At 30.0% G+C, this 15,760-nt stretch overlaps 1 protein-coding gene across 3 annotated transcripts; it reads right to left on the minus strand.

Annotated features, from left to right (window-relative positions):
• Window positions 1–6,179: 6,179 nt before the first annotated feature.
• On the minus strand, window positions 6,180–10,581 carry LOC118033775 (uncharacterized protein At5g41620). Of its 3 annotated transcripts, none has more exons than XM_035038872.2 (3): window positions 9,677–10,581; window positions 8,681–8,848; window positions 6,180–7,954 (listed from the first exon to the last, which is right to left on the minus strand). In XM_035038872.2, the coding sequence occupies exons 1-3, from the start codon at window positions 9,824–9,826 to the stop codon at window positions 6,437–6,439; spliced, it is 1,836 nt and encodes a 611-aa protein (XP_034894763.1). In that variant the 5' UTR covers window positions 9,827–10,581; the 3' UTR covers window positions 6,180–6,436. The 3 variants fall into 3 exon arrangements, with proteins under 3 accessions (XP_034894763.1, XP_034894764.1, XP_034894766.1); XM_035038873.2 differs by having other exon boundaries at window positions 8,681–8,806; window positions 9,677–10,580; XM_035038875.2 differs by having other exon boundaries at window positions 8,681–8,802; window positions 9,677–9,806.
• Window positions 10,582–15,760: the final 5,179 nt, after the last annotated feature.

Consider the following 15,760-nt stretch of genomic DNA (forward strand, 5'->3'; position numbering starts at 1 on the left):
AGCAATTACGTTTAAGTTATATATGTGTTTATGTGTTTATATAAAGATGGGAGGACTTTTCCTTTTTACTTTCTTTTTTATTATTTTTGCTTAATTTGGTACATCCATAACTTAATTATGTGGGGAAATTGTTTAATAAAGCTAATTAAATATATTTATAAGATAATAAAAACATGAATACAAAATATTAAATAGAAGATTAGTATAAAGTACTTATAAAATTGTAGAATTTCAGATAAAAATAAGAAAGAAAAGTTATTATCAAAGATTGCACCTGTGTTTTTAAAGCTAAATTGTATCAATATGTATCAACGGTCTTAATGGAGCTTGCCTTTTAATTTCATACATCCAATCAAGGCCTACAAGAAAACTAGCTTAGTTTTTTCCTATAAAACAATGAAACCTAGAGCAGAAAGGAGAGCATCAGAGCAAAAAGCAGAGAGAGAGAGAGCAACGATTTCCTATTTGTTTTTATCTTTTCTACTTATTTCCAACTACTAGGAATAAAGTCCCTCCACCCTTATTTACATAGGCGGCCAGGGATGCAAAATTAATCATAATTAATTGAATTTAAAAAATCAACGAACATGGAAGACTTAATGAAACAGAATTAACTCTAAGATTTATTGGAATTAATTCAAGACAATTCATTGAGTTGTAGCAATAATGAACATGAGAAGATTCAATGGAACATAATTAATTCAAGATTAATTATAATTAATTTCTAGAAATTCATTGAATGACAAAAAAAATGAATCTAAAATGATTCAATATAACATAATTAATTCAAGATTAATAAGAATTAATTCATGACAATTCATTGAATTTGAAAACTCAATGAATACAATAAGATAGAAAAAAAAAAGATCAATGAATAAAAATTGACTTATCAATATACAAAAACATAAAGAATTGTATAGAGAAATTGAGAGTAAAGTCATATCCACTAATGAATTTTAAATCTTTAGAGTTTGATATCTAATTTGCATCACTATAACCTTTTAGTATTATTAGATATGCTATAACTCATAGTCCAAGGCATGAATTAAATATTTGACTATCTTATTTATTATTTTTTAATTATCCATACCTGGATTATTAGTAGATTTACTCAGCTTGCTAACAAAGTATTTAATATTTGGTCTTATGCAATTTATTATATAAAGCAAGCTTTTAATTATTTGAAACTATTTCAATTGGTGTATTCATTCACCATTGTTTTTAGATAGATATGTACTTATGTCCATTGATGTTTTGATAGTACAATTGTAATCTTTAATTATTATTTTTTTTTGAGATTTTTCTTAACATGATAAGATTGGAACAATATTGATTCATCATATATTCTAGCAATTTTAATTTCTAATATGACATCTACAACACTTATATCTTTCATGTAAAACTTATTAGTTAATATTCTCCTAGTAGACTTGTTCATATATTTATTGCAGTTCAAATTTAGCAAGTCATTTATATAGAGACATACAATAACACAACTTTTATCTATGTTTTTCGCATAAACACATTTATAAATCTTATTGATTTTAAACTTGTTTAACATAATCTTGTTAAACTTTTCATGTAAAGCTTAGAGATTTTATTTTCTTCCTATTTAATAACAAACCCTATTGGGTTATTCCATGTAGACCTTTCCATCAAGATCACTATTTAAGAAAGCTATTTTTATATTCACATGATATATCTCAAGCTTATTAATAGTTGTGATTATTATTAATGTTCGCATGAAAGTTATTCATAGCACATGTGAATAAGTGTAAAAATAGTTCAAACTTTTTTTGTTTTTTTAAATCATTTGACAACGAGTCTTGCTTTATATTTATCAATAATTCCATAAGCTTTTATGTTCCTATTAAAAATCCATTTATGACATAATGGTTTACTTTCAGATATATGTATACTTTTAAGTAATAAATCTAATTTCACAATTGATTGTTTTATACATAAAAAGCTTCAAACACAATACATTACCTTAGAATAGCTTAAAGGTTCATTTTCTAATAACAAAGGTAGAAAACAAGTACCAAATATTTTAGTTATTTTTCACTTTTACTCCTTTTGAGCTCAATTTCATTATCTTCTATTTGATGATGAGTATTTGAGTTTGCTTTATGCATCCTTTGAAGAAAATTGATTTCTTATTCTTCTTTAAAAGAAAACACATATTTATATAATGTAACATCCCTTGATTTTACTATTGTATTAGAATAAATATCTTTAATACTTGATATATAAACAAGAAATCAGTTTTCACCATTATGGTAAGAATATCCAATGAAAACAAAATCCATAATATTAGGTGTCTTGACCCTTTTAGAACAAAATTGCCACTTTTACAAGAAACTTTTATATTCTAAAGTATTTGTAAAAATATCGTTTACCTTTTCATAACTCATATATTGTCTTTTCTAACCTATAATTTTTAAAGTTCTTCCAAACTAATCAAAATGGCATTCATTATTTTTTTTTAGAGTTTGGTTCTTATATTTAACAATGTTATTTTGTTGAAATGAATAAGAAGCAATAATCTGATGGATGATACCACTTTTTTAAAATAGAATACACCAAAAGGTTCTTCATATTCTCCACCCCAATCACTTCTTGTTACCTTTATTTTTTTGTTAAATTGATTTTCAACTTTATTCTTGTAATGTTTAAATATTTAAGGAGTCTTATATTTCTCCTTAGCAAATAAATAGAACAATATATTATGTAATTATCTATAAAAATAATATAATACTTTTTATAACCTCTAGTTTGCATAAACTTTAAATCACCTATATCAAAGTAAATTAAATCTAGAGGATCACTACTTATTATAACTGATTAAAAAAAGATTGTAAATTTTGCTTCAACATAAAATTCACACTTATAACTTTTTCTAAAAAATCATAGTTGTTAATACTTCAAGATTAGTTAATTTTTATATATAATTATAATTCACTTATCATAACATGTTATGTCACCTATCACAAGCCTTAAACAGGCTAGAAGAATCTTGAAAAGATTGACTTGAGAAATTCTTCTTTTCTTAAAGTTTCCTTGTGAAAACCTATTTTTGCAATTTTTGGCTTGATTTTAAGTCTCTGAATTTCTTAGCAACAACTTTTTCCTTCATAATAAGCTTTTTTGTTTTCATTGTAGGACTTTGTCATTTGTTCAATTATATTTTCTTTAAAGGCCATTAAAAAAGACCTGGATTTTCTCTTAGACAACTTATTATCCTTTTTTGTCCTTAATATTAGAATGGTGTCTTTTAATTGCTATTTTTTATGGTTGTACTTAAGGTAATTTTTAAAGTCTTTCTAAAATGGTAGCAATTTTTCAATAATAGCAGCCCTTATTAAGATCAATTGAATTTTTGAGCTTGAATTATAATAGTCCTTGAATTGGCAATTTTAAAATCCAAAGATAAAATATACTTACATTAGCATTTCCAAAAGATATGGTAAAATTGACATTTAATTTAAAAGTATTTATAAGAAATTTCACTAATATTTTAATAATATTTGGCATAAATATTGGGATGAGAATCATATTATGCTCTTAAAAGAATATGATCGTTGTGTTCATTAATTAAATTTAAACCATTAAATTAAAATCAAATTATTAAAATTAAATGTTTCATAAAAAAATAAAAACAACTTAACTCTTTTTTTATCAATAAAATTGTGATTATATGTAACAATGACAATAGTTAAATGCCATTAAAAACCATTTTTATAATGGCATTTTTTTTCTTTTAAAAAACTGCTACTACAAGTCCTTTTCATGGGGAATATAATTGCTAGTTGAGTTATAAACTCCTGACACCAAGAATAATCTTTGTTAATGTAATGAACTCTGAAGATTGGAATCCTTCCATGGGCTTTAAGAATATAATCATTTTTATTAAATTTAAATTAAATTGTTAAAAAAAAATTAATTTTTTTATTGTTTTATTTCTCTCACCTAATCTAAATCATTAAATAATCAATTTAAATTAAATAGAAGTGTTTATATTTCCTGATAAACAAAAAATTAATCAAATATAAGTTTTTGTCGAAAAATCATTTCAATCCAATACTTTAAGTTGTTTTTATAATATAATTTATATTATTCTCTAACACATCTTCTCAAATAAAAGTCTTTTAAATTTAAAACTTGCACAGACTCACATTACATTATGTTTAATTTTTTATTAAATAAAAAAAAGATGATGAGATTCAAACTTTTAGCTGCTTAGTCCTTGAAGTATTGTTATAATATTAAAAAATAATCTCAACTCAATAATTTAAATTATTAAATAAAATTTATATTATTTTCTAATAATTTTATTAACAAATAAAAAACCTCCTTTATCATGCGCCTCAAATCATAACCATAACTCTATACTCGACCAACTCCATGTGAAAACCTTAATTTAAAACTTGGCTAAAGAATCTCGATATGCTCTTCATTATTTCAGTTATTTGAGCACGGGTTTTCAGTATTAATCATCACACGAGTTAAACAAGAAGATATTAACAAAAATGAAAATGTTATTTATAAAAAAAAGGAGGACTCCTTTTTATGATTGTTTATCTATTACAGAATCTTGGAATAAGAAAAACTGATATTAAAAAAATGAAAATCAGAAGACAAGGCACGTGCATAGTGCAGAGCTTCCTTCCTTGAACATATAGCTGGTTTGGGATTTGACATTTTTCAGAAGGGAAATTCTGCAACTCATGGTAGTGCACAGCACATTAAATTTCACCATAAAAAAGAATAAAGAGGGCAATGAGCGAGCCTGGATTAAAATTCAACCCTTTGAATTCATCAAGGACCGAGACGAACACTTCAGGTGGTCCTGAAATTACTTAGTATTTGCAATTACAGTCTCATACGGCACAAAATGACTTCACTGTAGGTCCAGCTGCCCCACACCATTTCTATTCCCCGCACACCAGTTCTTGAAACCAATTCTATGATTATAAAAATAAACAATCAAACATAAATTATGATGCCCATGATCTTAGAATGTCATCATTTTCACATTCAAATGAGTCTTTAAAGAAGAAAACGTATCTGGATCCATAGCAAGTCCTTTGATGGGTTAAAATCCTAGATATGAATTGACGAAGAAAATAGTGTTTTTTTTCTAACCCTTTGGGTTCTCTTACACAAATTTTGATGAAATAAAATGTATTGTTATGGATAGAGAGGAAAACAGTTTTCCTCAATAAACTTCTTATTTTTTGCACCTTCATTAAATGTGCAATTATTGAAAATAAAATCACTTCTCTAAATTGACTATTAGTGTTTCAACATTAATATTCTATTAAACCGTGCCACATCTTACATTCTCTCATTTGGCTCACATGACATCATCTTTCTTCATGGTTTAATAAACATACAAACATAATGAGCATAGAATAACACTAAAACTTCACATACATTGATCGCATTATATATCATCATAAAGTAATAATCTTATATTTTCACACTCAACTCACATTACATAATCATATTCAACATAGTTCTTTTCATGCACCATAATATTAATCTTTACTTAACATGACTAGTAAATAAAAAGCACATAATCATGTGTATCAGATAGAAAAAAGGAAATATCATAAAGATCTTTGTAAATGAGCTCAAAGTGTCAAGTGTCAAGTACATAATCATTATAAAGCCATGACATGGTACGAGTAATGATGTACCATAATACCCATTCTTATTCACTTGTTAAACGCGGAATTCCATATGACACCATACTTAACTTTCCCGGTGCGGGAACTTGGAATGGGAAGTTTGGCCATCAACGGTTGGCATGCTTCCCACAAGCCACAGTTGATGAGTAGGCTTGTATTTTTCAACAATCACAGATTGCCAAGGCCAATAGATTAACTATTTTTGGCATGCAGCCAATATGAGGCCATACAGTTTGAATAAATACGTTTAACGCAAGTAGATAAAGAAAATTGTTCTAAACAAGTTAGGTCAAAATCTTACCTTGTTTGAAAGATCGAATATTAGCTGAGCGTTAAGCCCTAAACCCAATCTTGGACTACGAGGTAACAGTAGATTATATTAGTCCCTGATGCTGGTTCAGAAAAATGCACCTACTGAATTGAAGATGTTGGCCGACAACAAGATAACCCTTGTGGATGGGTGGAAACTGAGATTTCAGCCTAAACTTACTCAAAATTGTAATGCTTCTTAAACAAAGAACTATCTTCCATCTAGCTATAAAACAGTGTATCACTCGTATACAGATTTGAATTGCAAATTACAATAAGATGAATATAGAACTATGTTTAGAGATAAAGCAGCAACGTTAATGATGGCCAATATTCACAAAGCACAAGTTCCTGATCCTGAAGGTTTGAGTAGCCAATTCCCTTACTTCCAACAGGAACTCGTAAACAATTCAACTGATAGTTTTCACCATAGCCTATGAAGAACCTTTGAAGATTCTTAAACGAGAGCGTGGCCCCTTTGACCGCGCTTCAAGAAGCTTCGCTTTCAAAGTATTCTCCTTCATGTTTGGAGGCGGTTTTGTAGAAGACTCAGATATGTCAAGATCCGGGGAAGTAAGTTTTGACATCCACTGTCGAACCGGACTAGCATACCTCCTTGGTGGGTAACTGCAAGAAGCCTCACCAGCATCGTTCTCAAGGTGCAGATTAACTGCTTCTGATGATGAGATATGACTTCTTATCAAGTTATCAATCACATAATTCGAGTTTGACCCATGAATTTCATCAACTTTGCTCTTTCTTTCAAGACTGCCACCTTCAGTGGCATCGCAGTTTTCAGACCTCCGGGAAATGCTCACTTCAGTAGGGTTTCCTTCACCTGTTTTTACCCCTTCCAGTTCCATCACCTCGGATTTCTTATTTCCATTACATGGCATAGCCTGAGCCTTGTGCTCTTCGAATTTAACTTGCAAGTTGGATGGATTTTGGCACCTGGACCTTTCACGAGATGCAAGCTTTTTCTTTGTTCGGGTGGATTTTTCCATTTCATCAGTATGACCAGCAACAGCTTCATCTCCATGTAAGTGAAAGTCATCATTGCCTGGTCTGTTATGCTTAAAACAGTGTGAATCACTGCCCGTTGAATCCTGTTCATCACCCACATCTTGTGGAGCACTTACAGTCTCATTCAGAGGGACGGATTCCATTGAATTCCGCCGTTCCCTTGGCAATACGTTATTGCTGCTCTTAGAATTACCCATTCGTTTAGTTTTAAGGAATGTCTCTATTTCGAAACCCAATTTGTCCGCTATTGAGTTGTTTTCAGAAAAACCATGCTGTGTTTCTTCTAGCCTCATCTGCATCCGCTCATCAAGCCATGATTCAGATATGTGGAGAATCAAACGATCACCATCAGCCCTTCCAACCCAATCCCTGTCAGATTTTTTATTCAGGGTATGCACTTCCTGTTCGTAGTCTTTTATTCCCTTGGCAAACTCGTCACAGAGGTCTTCCAACAACTTTCTAGATTTTCTCTCTCTTTCCATCTCTTTCAAAGCATTAGAAAAGGAGGATTTCACTTCAGAAAGCTCCCGGGCTAATTTCCTGTGTAGGCTCTCCGATCGTTTTCTTAACTTCCTCTCATCTTCCAGCTCATCCCTGAGAGACTGGATAGCAGCATGCAAACGTTCCTGCTCCTTACTCTTCTGAACTAGTTTATCTTCAGCAATTTGCTTCATTAAATCATCTATCTCATGCCGATCTGCTTGCTGATACCGAAGTAGTTCTTTAATCCTGATACGGGCATGGTCTAGCTCAATCTTCAATGCTTTTATCAATGACACATTAGAAACATGCTGTTCTTCAAGGCTCCATATTCGATTCAATACTTTTAGTAATTCTGTGGATGTTTTGAGACTATAATGTGACTCACCAATCCTTCCTTTGAAGTCCAACGAGCTGGAAGGAGTGACTGCAGGGTTATAAGGTGCCACCTGTATAAGAAAGACATGTCAATTTATGAGGAAGGCATAACGAGGCTAATTGTTTCTCTGGAAGGAAGCATATTGGCAAAAAAAGAAAACATATGCAGAAAAAGAATGAAAGTTGAAGAAATAGCAGGTGCTACGGTCAACCATATATACTGGTAAACCTGTTTGTAAACAATTATATGTAGAAAAAGCAACAGACTGGAATATTAGAGGATCACAATAGAAATTGAAATTTTAAAGCTCTGGTAGTGCCAGCTCCTCCATCCCCCTTCCCGGCCTCTTTCCAGGAGATCAGGGAATAAAAGACACAGCAAAAACTAAGGAATTCAAAATTTTAAGAAAATGGAACTGTGATGTTATCATTCATATAACTCACCAGATAAAAATCTATCATTGTGAATAATATCACATCAATCAAAGAGAGGGGGACAGGTTGAAACTATATATTTGCCCATATACTCTAGTTAATCGATGCAAGGAGGAACTAAAATCAGGGGGCTCAAACAAAAAACTTCATGCAAATTGAGGAATGTGGTATAATGCCCTAGCAGCTTCTGTAGGATTAACCATGGACTCATGGTTAGATAATCAGTCTTCCTTTTGCTACTCAAAACAACTTTTACTGCACTACTGAATCAAGAAAACCAAAATTTGTTTCATAACAGAATCACAGTTTATACAAGCTCTGTGTATTCTGCAGGCAGTTAGTGAAAATACATCGACGCTTACCTCCATAGAACTACCATAACTTGCTGGAGATACAGGTTGTAGAGCATGGTTACTTCTTTCAATTGATCGATGATGCTGAATCAGAGATGCAGCAATATGTCTCCTTAAACTGCCTGCACTTTCTGGCTGGTTAAGAAATGACATCAAGATTAGCAGCAGAAACGAGCACTGCATTGTTACATATTCAAGATTAGGATCAAGTTAATGCACATCAGGTGGGACAGTTGAAAACATCAATTAACTAACAAACCTGTTAGTTTGCAAAGATGGTCATTGTTGGCAAGTTTGGAGTCGCACTAAATATTGTGCACATTAAGGATTCATGAAATATTTAGAGCTCTCAAAAAGGCTTTCCAGTTTTTTTTTTTGTTTAAAGTATTGAATGACTAAAGTTGGATTAGCTAAGATGAATATCCAAATAACAAGAGTGGAATTGTTCACCAAGACATTGCCAATTCATAAATAACCACAATTGACAGTTATTCTGCAGAAAATATAACAATTGAAGAGTACAACAAACGGTCAAAAAACTATAGGAAACAAAGAGTAGCATTGCATCAAAAACAACCGAAGCAATGATAAAAAATATCTTAACAAATACATTAGATATTCTCCCCCATATAAACCAATCTGTACGAAAAAAAATCTAACTTTACATAGAAAAGATGCAAACTTTGAATAGTCAAAAGACACTAAAAATAATTATTTTCATCAATCAAAACAGGGACTAACAATCTATGCTCTTTGACAAAAAAATTCAACTAACAGAAGGAGCTCCATAAACTAAACCTTATCAACCATCCAGTAACAAGAGAACAAATAATTAATCAATACACAATTTCCCAAAACATAACCTTTCTTCCATTATAAATACAATTAAGTATAACACCAGTTGGAATCAAATATAACACCCCGAAATTCAACAACCAATCAGCATCATCAAAGAAAAGAAGAAGCTACCGCATATACAGACATATTATAAGCATATGTACATACCTGATCAGGAGAACTAGGAGAAGGGTCAGCCAAGAAATGAGAGAGGTCAAGTCCCTTTTCCTTGAAAAAATGTTGCCGCTTTTCGTGGCGGCGCAACCTAGAATCACCACCACCACCCCCACCATTAGTAAGATGCACACCCTTGTGCATTTTAGAGACTCAAGGCAAGTAATGTTGAAATTCCCAGAGAGCAGCAGCAAGCTTTCTAGCAGAAACAACAACAGTACAATTGCTATTGTTAAAAAGTAAAAGAGGGGGCTCTTCATGCTCCTCTTGATGACTATTGGTAGTGGTGTTGTCAATGATGCTAACATGCGCAGTAGGTAAAGGTTTCCAAAGTCTTACTGGAGTGCAAGAAAAAGGGCCCACTCTTTTCCCTACCAAGACACCTCTCTTCAACTTTTCCCTCAATCTTTCCTCCTTTTCTGCTGCCCCTTCTCCACTTTTCCTTTTCATTCTTTTTATTATTATTATTATTCTCTCTTGGTGGCGTCTTGGTTTTTTTAGCTCATTCTTTTAGTTTTTTTTTTTTTTTTTTTTTTTTTTTTGCGATGGGATTTTCTTTGGTGGTCAGTTTATAAGGTTGGATGGAGCGAGAATTTTGTTGTTTTTATGTTGTTGTTTCGGAGTTGCAGTGAGTTTTTTTTTGTGTGTGTGTGATCTGCATGGATAAAAAGAGGACAAAAAGGGTGGTGATCATGGAAAGAGAGAGAAGGGGGGCAAATTGTTGGATTCGCTGGGGATGAGTTTTAGATTGGGTCACCCGCCAATTTCTGACTGTTGTTCCTCCTAGGAAAGGGGTAATTTCTTTCCTTTATTTTTGGAATTGAATTTCTTTTTAAAAAAAACTTTAATAATTTTCAGTTTCAATAATCAGGGTATCATGGAGTTGGGTTTTGTGTATCGAGCGACGTTTCAAACAAGACATTATTAATACCTGGTACTGATGGATGGCTTCTGTTCATAAAGAACAGGATTAAGAATACTTACTAGGTCACCTCTCTCACTGAAATTTGTTGTCAAGATTGGTTCTCGACTGTGCTCTCTATCCAAAACATTTCATAACTTGATTTTTTTGAAATAATTTTTTATTTAATTAAATGTTAAAAAATAAATGATAACAAAATGTCAGGATATTTTTAGAATGTCAATCCAGTGACAGTATACTTCACAAAACATTGTAGATAACAACTGAGTTTTTTTTTTTTTTTTTTAATTTAGTATGTTCATTGGGATTTTTTAATATTATTGATATTAATTAAAAAATCAAATTATTTCAAATACCAAATGATTGAAACAAAAAAACCAATATGAGACTGCGAATTAACCCATGAAGCCAAGCTTTACAATTTGTGATTTTGAGGGTAATATAGCATAATAATGTGCTTTGAAGAGTGAAATATTTTTTTTATAAAAAAAAATCTGGACTCAAGTTAAGTGTTATTTCGCACTATTTTCGTAGCTTTAATAAAACTAAACTTGGGTTAATTTTTTAATTCTCAATCCATGAAACTGCAGATATAGATTCGATTAAAAAGTTTAATTTTCAATCAATTTAATATTAAAATATAAAATTGAAACAAAAAAGTTCTCAAACTAAAAAACTAACCAAAGTTTTTTTTTAAAAATGCAGTAAAAATAAATGGCATTAAATCTGAAAGAAGACAAAAATGGAGGGTGAAATTGAAAGAAAAAAAATAAAAAATATATCTCAAATAAAAAAAAAACATAAATCAAAAGAATGGAGACGGTATCTAAAAAGGTAAAAAAATAATTGAGGATGAAATTGAAAAAAATTCAATTTTAGAAATTAATTAAACTAAAGCAATAGGAATTAAAAAAAAAATAAGGGATGAAATCAAAAGAAAACAAACTTGAAGGGATGATATACAAATTTAGAGGATCAGGTATGGATTTATAGGTGGAAAAGAAAAGAAGAATAGAAAAGGAAGTTAGCGCCTCACTGAAAATCTAGCCACAACATGTGCCTAACAAAGAGAAGAAGGAGGCCAAGATTAATCGAATTACATGGCAGAACAAATTTTTTGACCACTAGAATGCAATGAAGTGATTAGTGCATGCAACACATGCAGCGGTAGCTTTTTTATTGTTTTTTTTTTTATGAAAATACCATTTTGCCTCTATAATCAAATAGTTATTAAGAAAAAAACCTTCATGAATTGACGAATAAGCCCTTGTAGCAAAGCTATTGAAAAAATAATTCTAAGGGCAAGGTAGTCACTATTCTATAGCAAAAAAAATATAAAATATCAAAAAAAGCCCTTATAACATAGCTAAGTGTGCTTTTTTTGACGATAAAGTACTTTCATAATTCCAAAAATAGAGAAAAGACCAACATATCTCCGACACAATTATATAATAAAAAATAAACCAAGCAAAAAGACCATTTTATCCTTAGGAAACAATATTACATGATTTTTTTGAATAACAAAACCATCAATTCATTGTTACAATCCATAGTAAATCAAGACATGTGTAAAGTATTTTTCCCAAATATTTTAGGTTTTTTTAATATTTTATTAATTATTTTTTGCATTCTATTTTAAAGAAAGAGATGGGCATAAGTAGAAAGATAAATTAAAATTTATTATCCACTAAAAATAACAATGATAAAAATATCTCAACATAAATTTTATATCCCGTACTTTCATTATCTATTTTTTTTTAAATAAACCTAGAAAAAAAATCGATAAGATAATAGTAGTTGCTCCGTGCTTACCATGAAGATGGTGGAATTGGAACATCACTTCCCCTAGCTTGATTGTATTTGTATCCTTTGTGTGTTGGACACTAGGACCTTTCTATGATTATGTAGTATATATATTATTTTTGATGTTGTATTTGCTTTTTTGATAGAATTCATCACTAATAACAAAAAATACATCAACAAAAATATAAATTTATTAATTTTGATCTTGTATTTTTTTATTTTAAAGAATTATACCATACAACAAATAAAACAAAAACAAAAACACCCGTAGTATTGCATATCTATGGATCCTGCTGCTCTCTAGAAAATTACTATGAAGTACCTCGAATCATGAAAAGGAACATCTAAAAAAATAAAGCAGAAGTAGGAGATGAATAAAATATTCTTCAAGTCCCATTTCCGTTGGCAGGCAATGAGTAGAAACACAGGGGGCAGTGCTGCTTTATCATACTGTTTAACCTTTTGATTTCGAACATGCTGTGATTAATGCGAATAATAGTTAAATTTGAGTAGATATTGAATAGGTAGTGGTTAGTTTTAAAAGAATGATAATTAACTCAATATCCACTGCAATAAAGAAATAATTTGGCCATCACAATAAAGTTTTTAACTAGTTTTTATTTGAGATATAAATATTAACAATTAACTTATTATTATTATCATACTTTTAAAATCCAACTCGGCTAGACAGGTCGATCTGGAAATCAAATAATCTGAGACTAAAACCATGCTAAATTAAAAAAAAAAAAAAAATTTAATATGGTGTGATTCGGTAACCCAATAAAACCTAATTGCAAATTTAGTTGTAACCTATTTATTATTATTTTTTTGTTTTTTTATAAAAATAAATGTTATTTTAATTTATAAAAAAAATAAAACTGACCTGGATGATTAAGAAAAAACCTATAACCGAAACCTGGAACCAAATCGACTGCCAAGCCAGATTTGAAAACTCTACTTACATTGTCTTCATATCCAAATACATGCAAATATTGTTGAACCAAAATCCATTTAATAAGAATGGATATCCACAAGTCTATGGAAATTGAGATTCCTGATAGATCTCCAAATTCCTCCTATCATTTGATTGGTGGTTTCCACGTGTGTTTCCTCTGTCGGATACATCAATCAACAATTAATGAATTTTAGGCATGTGAATTTCGAAGTACTTATATAATCCTGAAATATATATATATATAGGTGAAAACTAGTTTACTCGCTATTGTTATGTTGCGGTTACCTCAAAATATTTTTAAGTGTGAAATAAAAAAGTTTAAAGTAATAAAAAATTATTTGATATTATTATTAAAAAATTATTTGATATTATTATTAAATCTAACTCATTTAATTAATTTTTAAATCTTTTACTTTAACTCATTGTCCAATCCTTGTTTAAAATTAATTCACTTGAGAGTTATATTAAAAAGACTCATTTAACTTAACAGGTCCTAAAATAATCCAGATGATTAGTAAAAATATGGTTTCGCTTTAAAAAAATTTAAAATGATGTTTTTTTTTTTTATATATATATTTAAACTACAAAATATTAGATCAGTCTAGACTTCATAACTTAACCTGTCAAACCTACAACCTGAATCATGGACTCTATAAAGTTCAACAACTTTATTTTTTTTAAAAAAAATATTTTTACTTAATGATATGATAAAATAAAAATAAACACTCAAAAAAATAAGCACCAATCAAATACCGAGATATTTATTTGGGATTGAGATAACCTTATAAAAACCAAATCAAAATAAATTATAAAGACCGACTCAAAATCAATCAAATGATGAAATTAAAAAATAAAAAATAAAAAAGGATTCAATTTTTAAAAAATAAATAATTAGAAAATGAAATTAAAAAAAAAGGGGTGGACCCAGCTGATCAACTTTGAAATCTTTCAATCTGACTCCTTACCTGTCATGAGTTTAGAATGAACTCGCGTATTGATTGTCTTGAAGTAACCCTGTTGAGTTGATGGGTACAGAGACATTTTAGACAATTGGTAGAGACATTTTAGACAATTGGTAAAGAGTGTGTTTTGACTTAAGAAAAAACTCAAGATGACATCTTTTGTTTTCATATCAAGATGAAGATATGCTGGATGGACATAGACTTTACTACTTAATTCATCAAATCCATGATTCGGATTATAAACTCTATTAGTTTAACAAAAAAATTTAACTATTTTATATTTAATGAGATGATAATAAAAATAGACTTTCAAAAAATTAAACATTGACTAAATATGAAGATGTTTGTTTAAGATTGTAATAATTTAATAGAAAACAAATAAAAAATAATTATGAAAAACAATGTAAAATCAAAGAAATATTAAAAAATAAAATTGAAAAAAAAAGAAAGTCCTTCAAATTTTTGTTTGAGACTGCAATAATTTAATAGAAAGGAAACAAAAATAAATTAAAAAAATAATATAAAATGAAAGAAATATTAAAGAATAAATTTTTTAAAAATAAATAAATAAAAGGACAGATGACTCCGAACAGTGAAGGGTTTTATACCAGTTGTGTTTTTGGTAAAAGAAGATAATGAAGCTACTTATAGAGTTTCGGGCCGAAGTAGAGAGTAGTGCCCAAGTTCCGGGCCCAGCACTTTTCAAGTAAATTAAAAAACAACAGAGTTGACAGTCACAAAAACTGTCCAGGCCTAATCTGGGTTGGGCTCAGGAATGAGGCTTGATGGTTTGGGCTCTGGAATTAGCAGAAGACATTTTTTTGTTCTTTTCGAAGACCATGCTATTTTTAACCAACAAGCTTTACCGATTTCTTTTACCCCATATATTCGGGGGAGCATATTGTAAATAACTTCAAAATCAAGGGTATTTCACGCCTGTGTCTACTGGATTATACACCCCGCAGATCGTCCAGGAGTCATCATCACCTTCCTTCTTCGAAAAACAAATAGCTGTTCTCTTGCCTTTTATTTTTCCATGAATAACTTGTTTTCTTTTTCACCGCCGAAAATGGCATATCTAAAGACCAGCCACCTCAAGCTCCTAAACACCATAATTCGAGCTCGGTCTGTTATTTACCGAGCCACAGCTTTGATCAAGTTAGGATCAACTGGGCCTAGTGCAAGGAAATACACACTAAGCTCGGCGCAGTCCATTTTCAATTAGTTGGACTCGGATATTGCTGTAGTTTTTGTAGCTGTAACTTAAAAAAAATATTTTATAATAAATATTTTTGATTGAGATTGATTTAATATGTATATAACTTTGGTTAAAACTATGGTTGAAATTGAGTTCTAATAAAAAGTAGCTTAATGTGTTTGGTTAAACATGCTTTTTAAATTGAAGTTATAAAATAATTAAACAAAATATATATTAA

Source organism: Populus alba, chromosome 1 (assembly GCF_005239225.2).
Source record: "Populus alba chromosome 1, ASM523922v2, whole genome shotgun sequence".
Classification (NCBI taxonomy): Eukaryota; Viridiplantae; Streptophyta; class Magnoliopsida; order Malpighiales; family Salicaceae; genus Populus; species Populus alba.

Coding starts and splice junctions, on each gene's coding strand:
- LOC118033775 (XM_035038872.2), bottom strand. CDS start 9,826: ATGCACAAGGGTGTGCATCTTACTAATGGTGGGGGTGGTGGTGGTGAT. Junction 8,849..9,676: donor CTCCTAGTTCTCCTGATCAG/GTATGTACATAT, acceptor GTAACAATGCAG/TGCTCGTTTCTGCTGCTAAT. Junction 7,955..8,680: donor GTTATGGTAGTTCTATGGAG/GTAAGCGTCGAT, acceptor TTTCTTATACAG/GTGGCACCTTATAACCCTGC.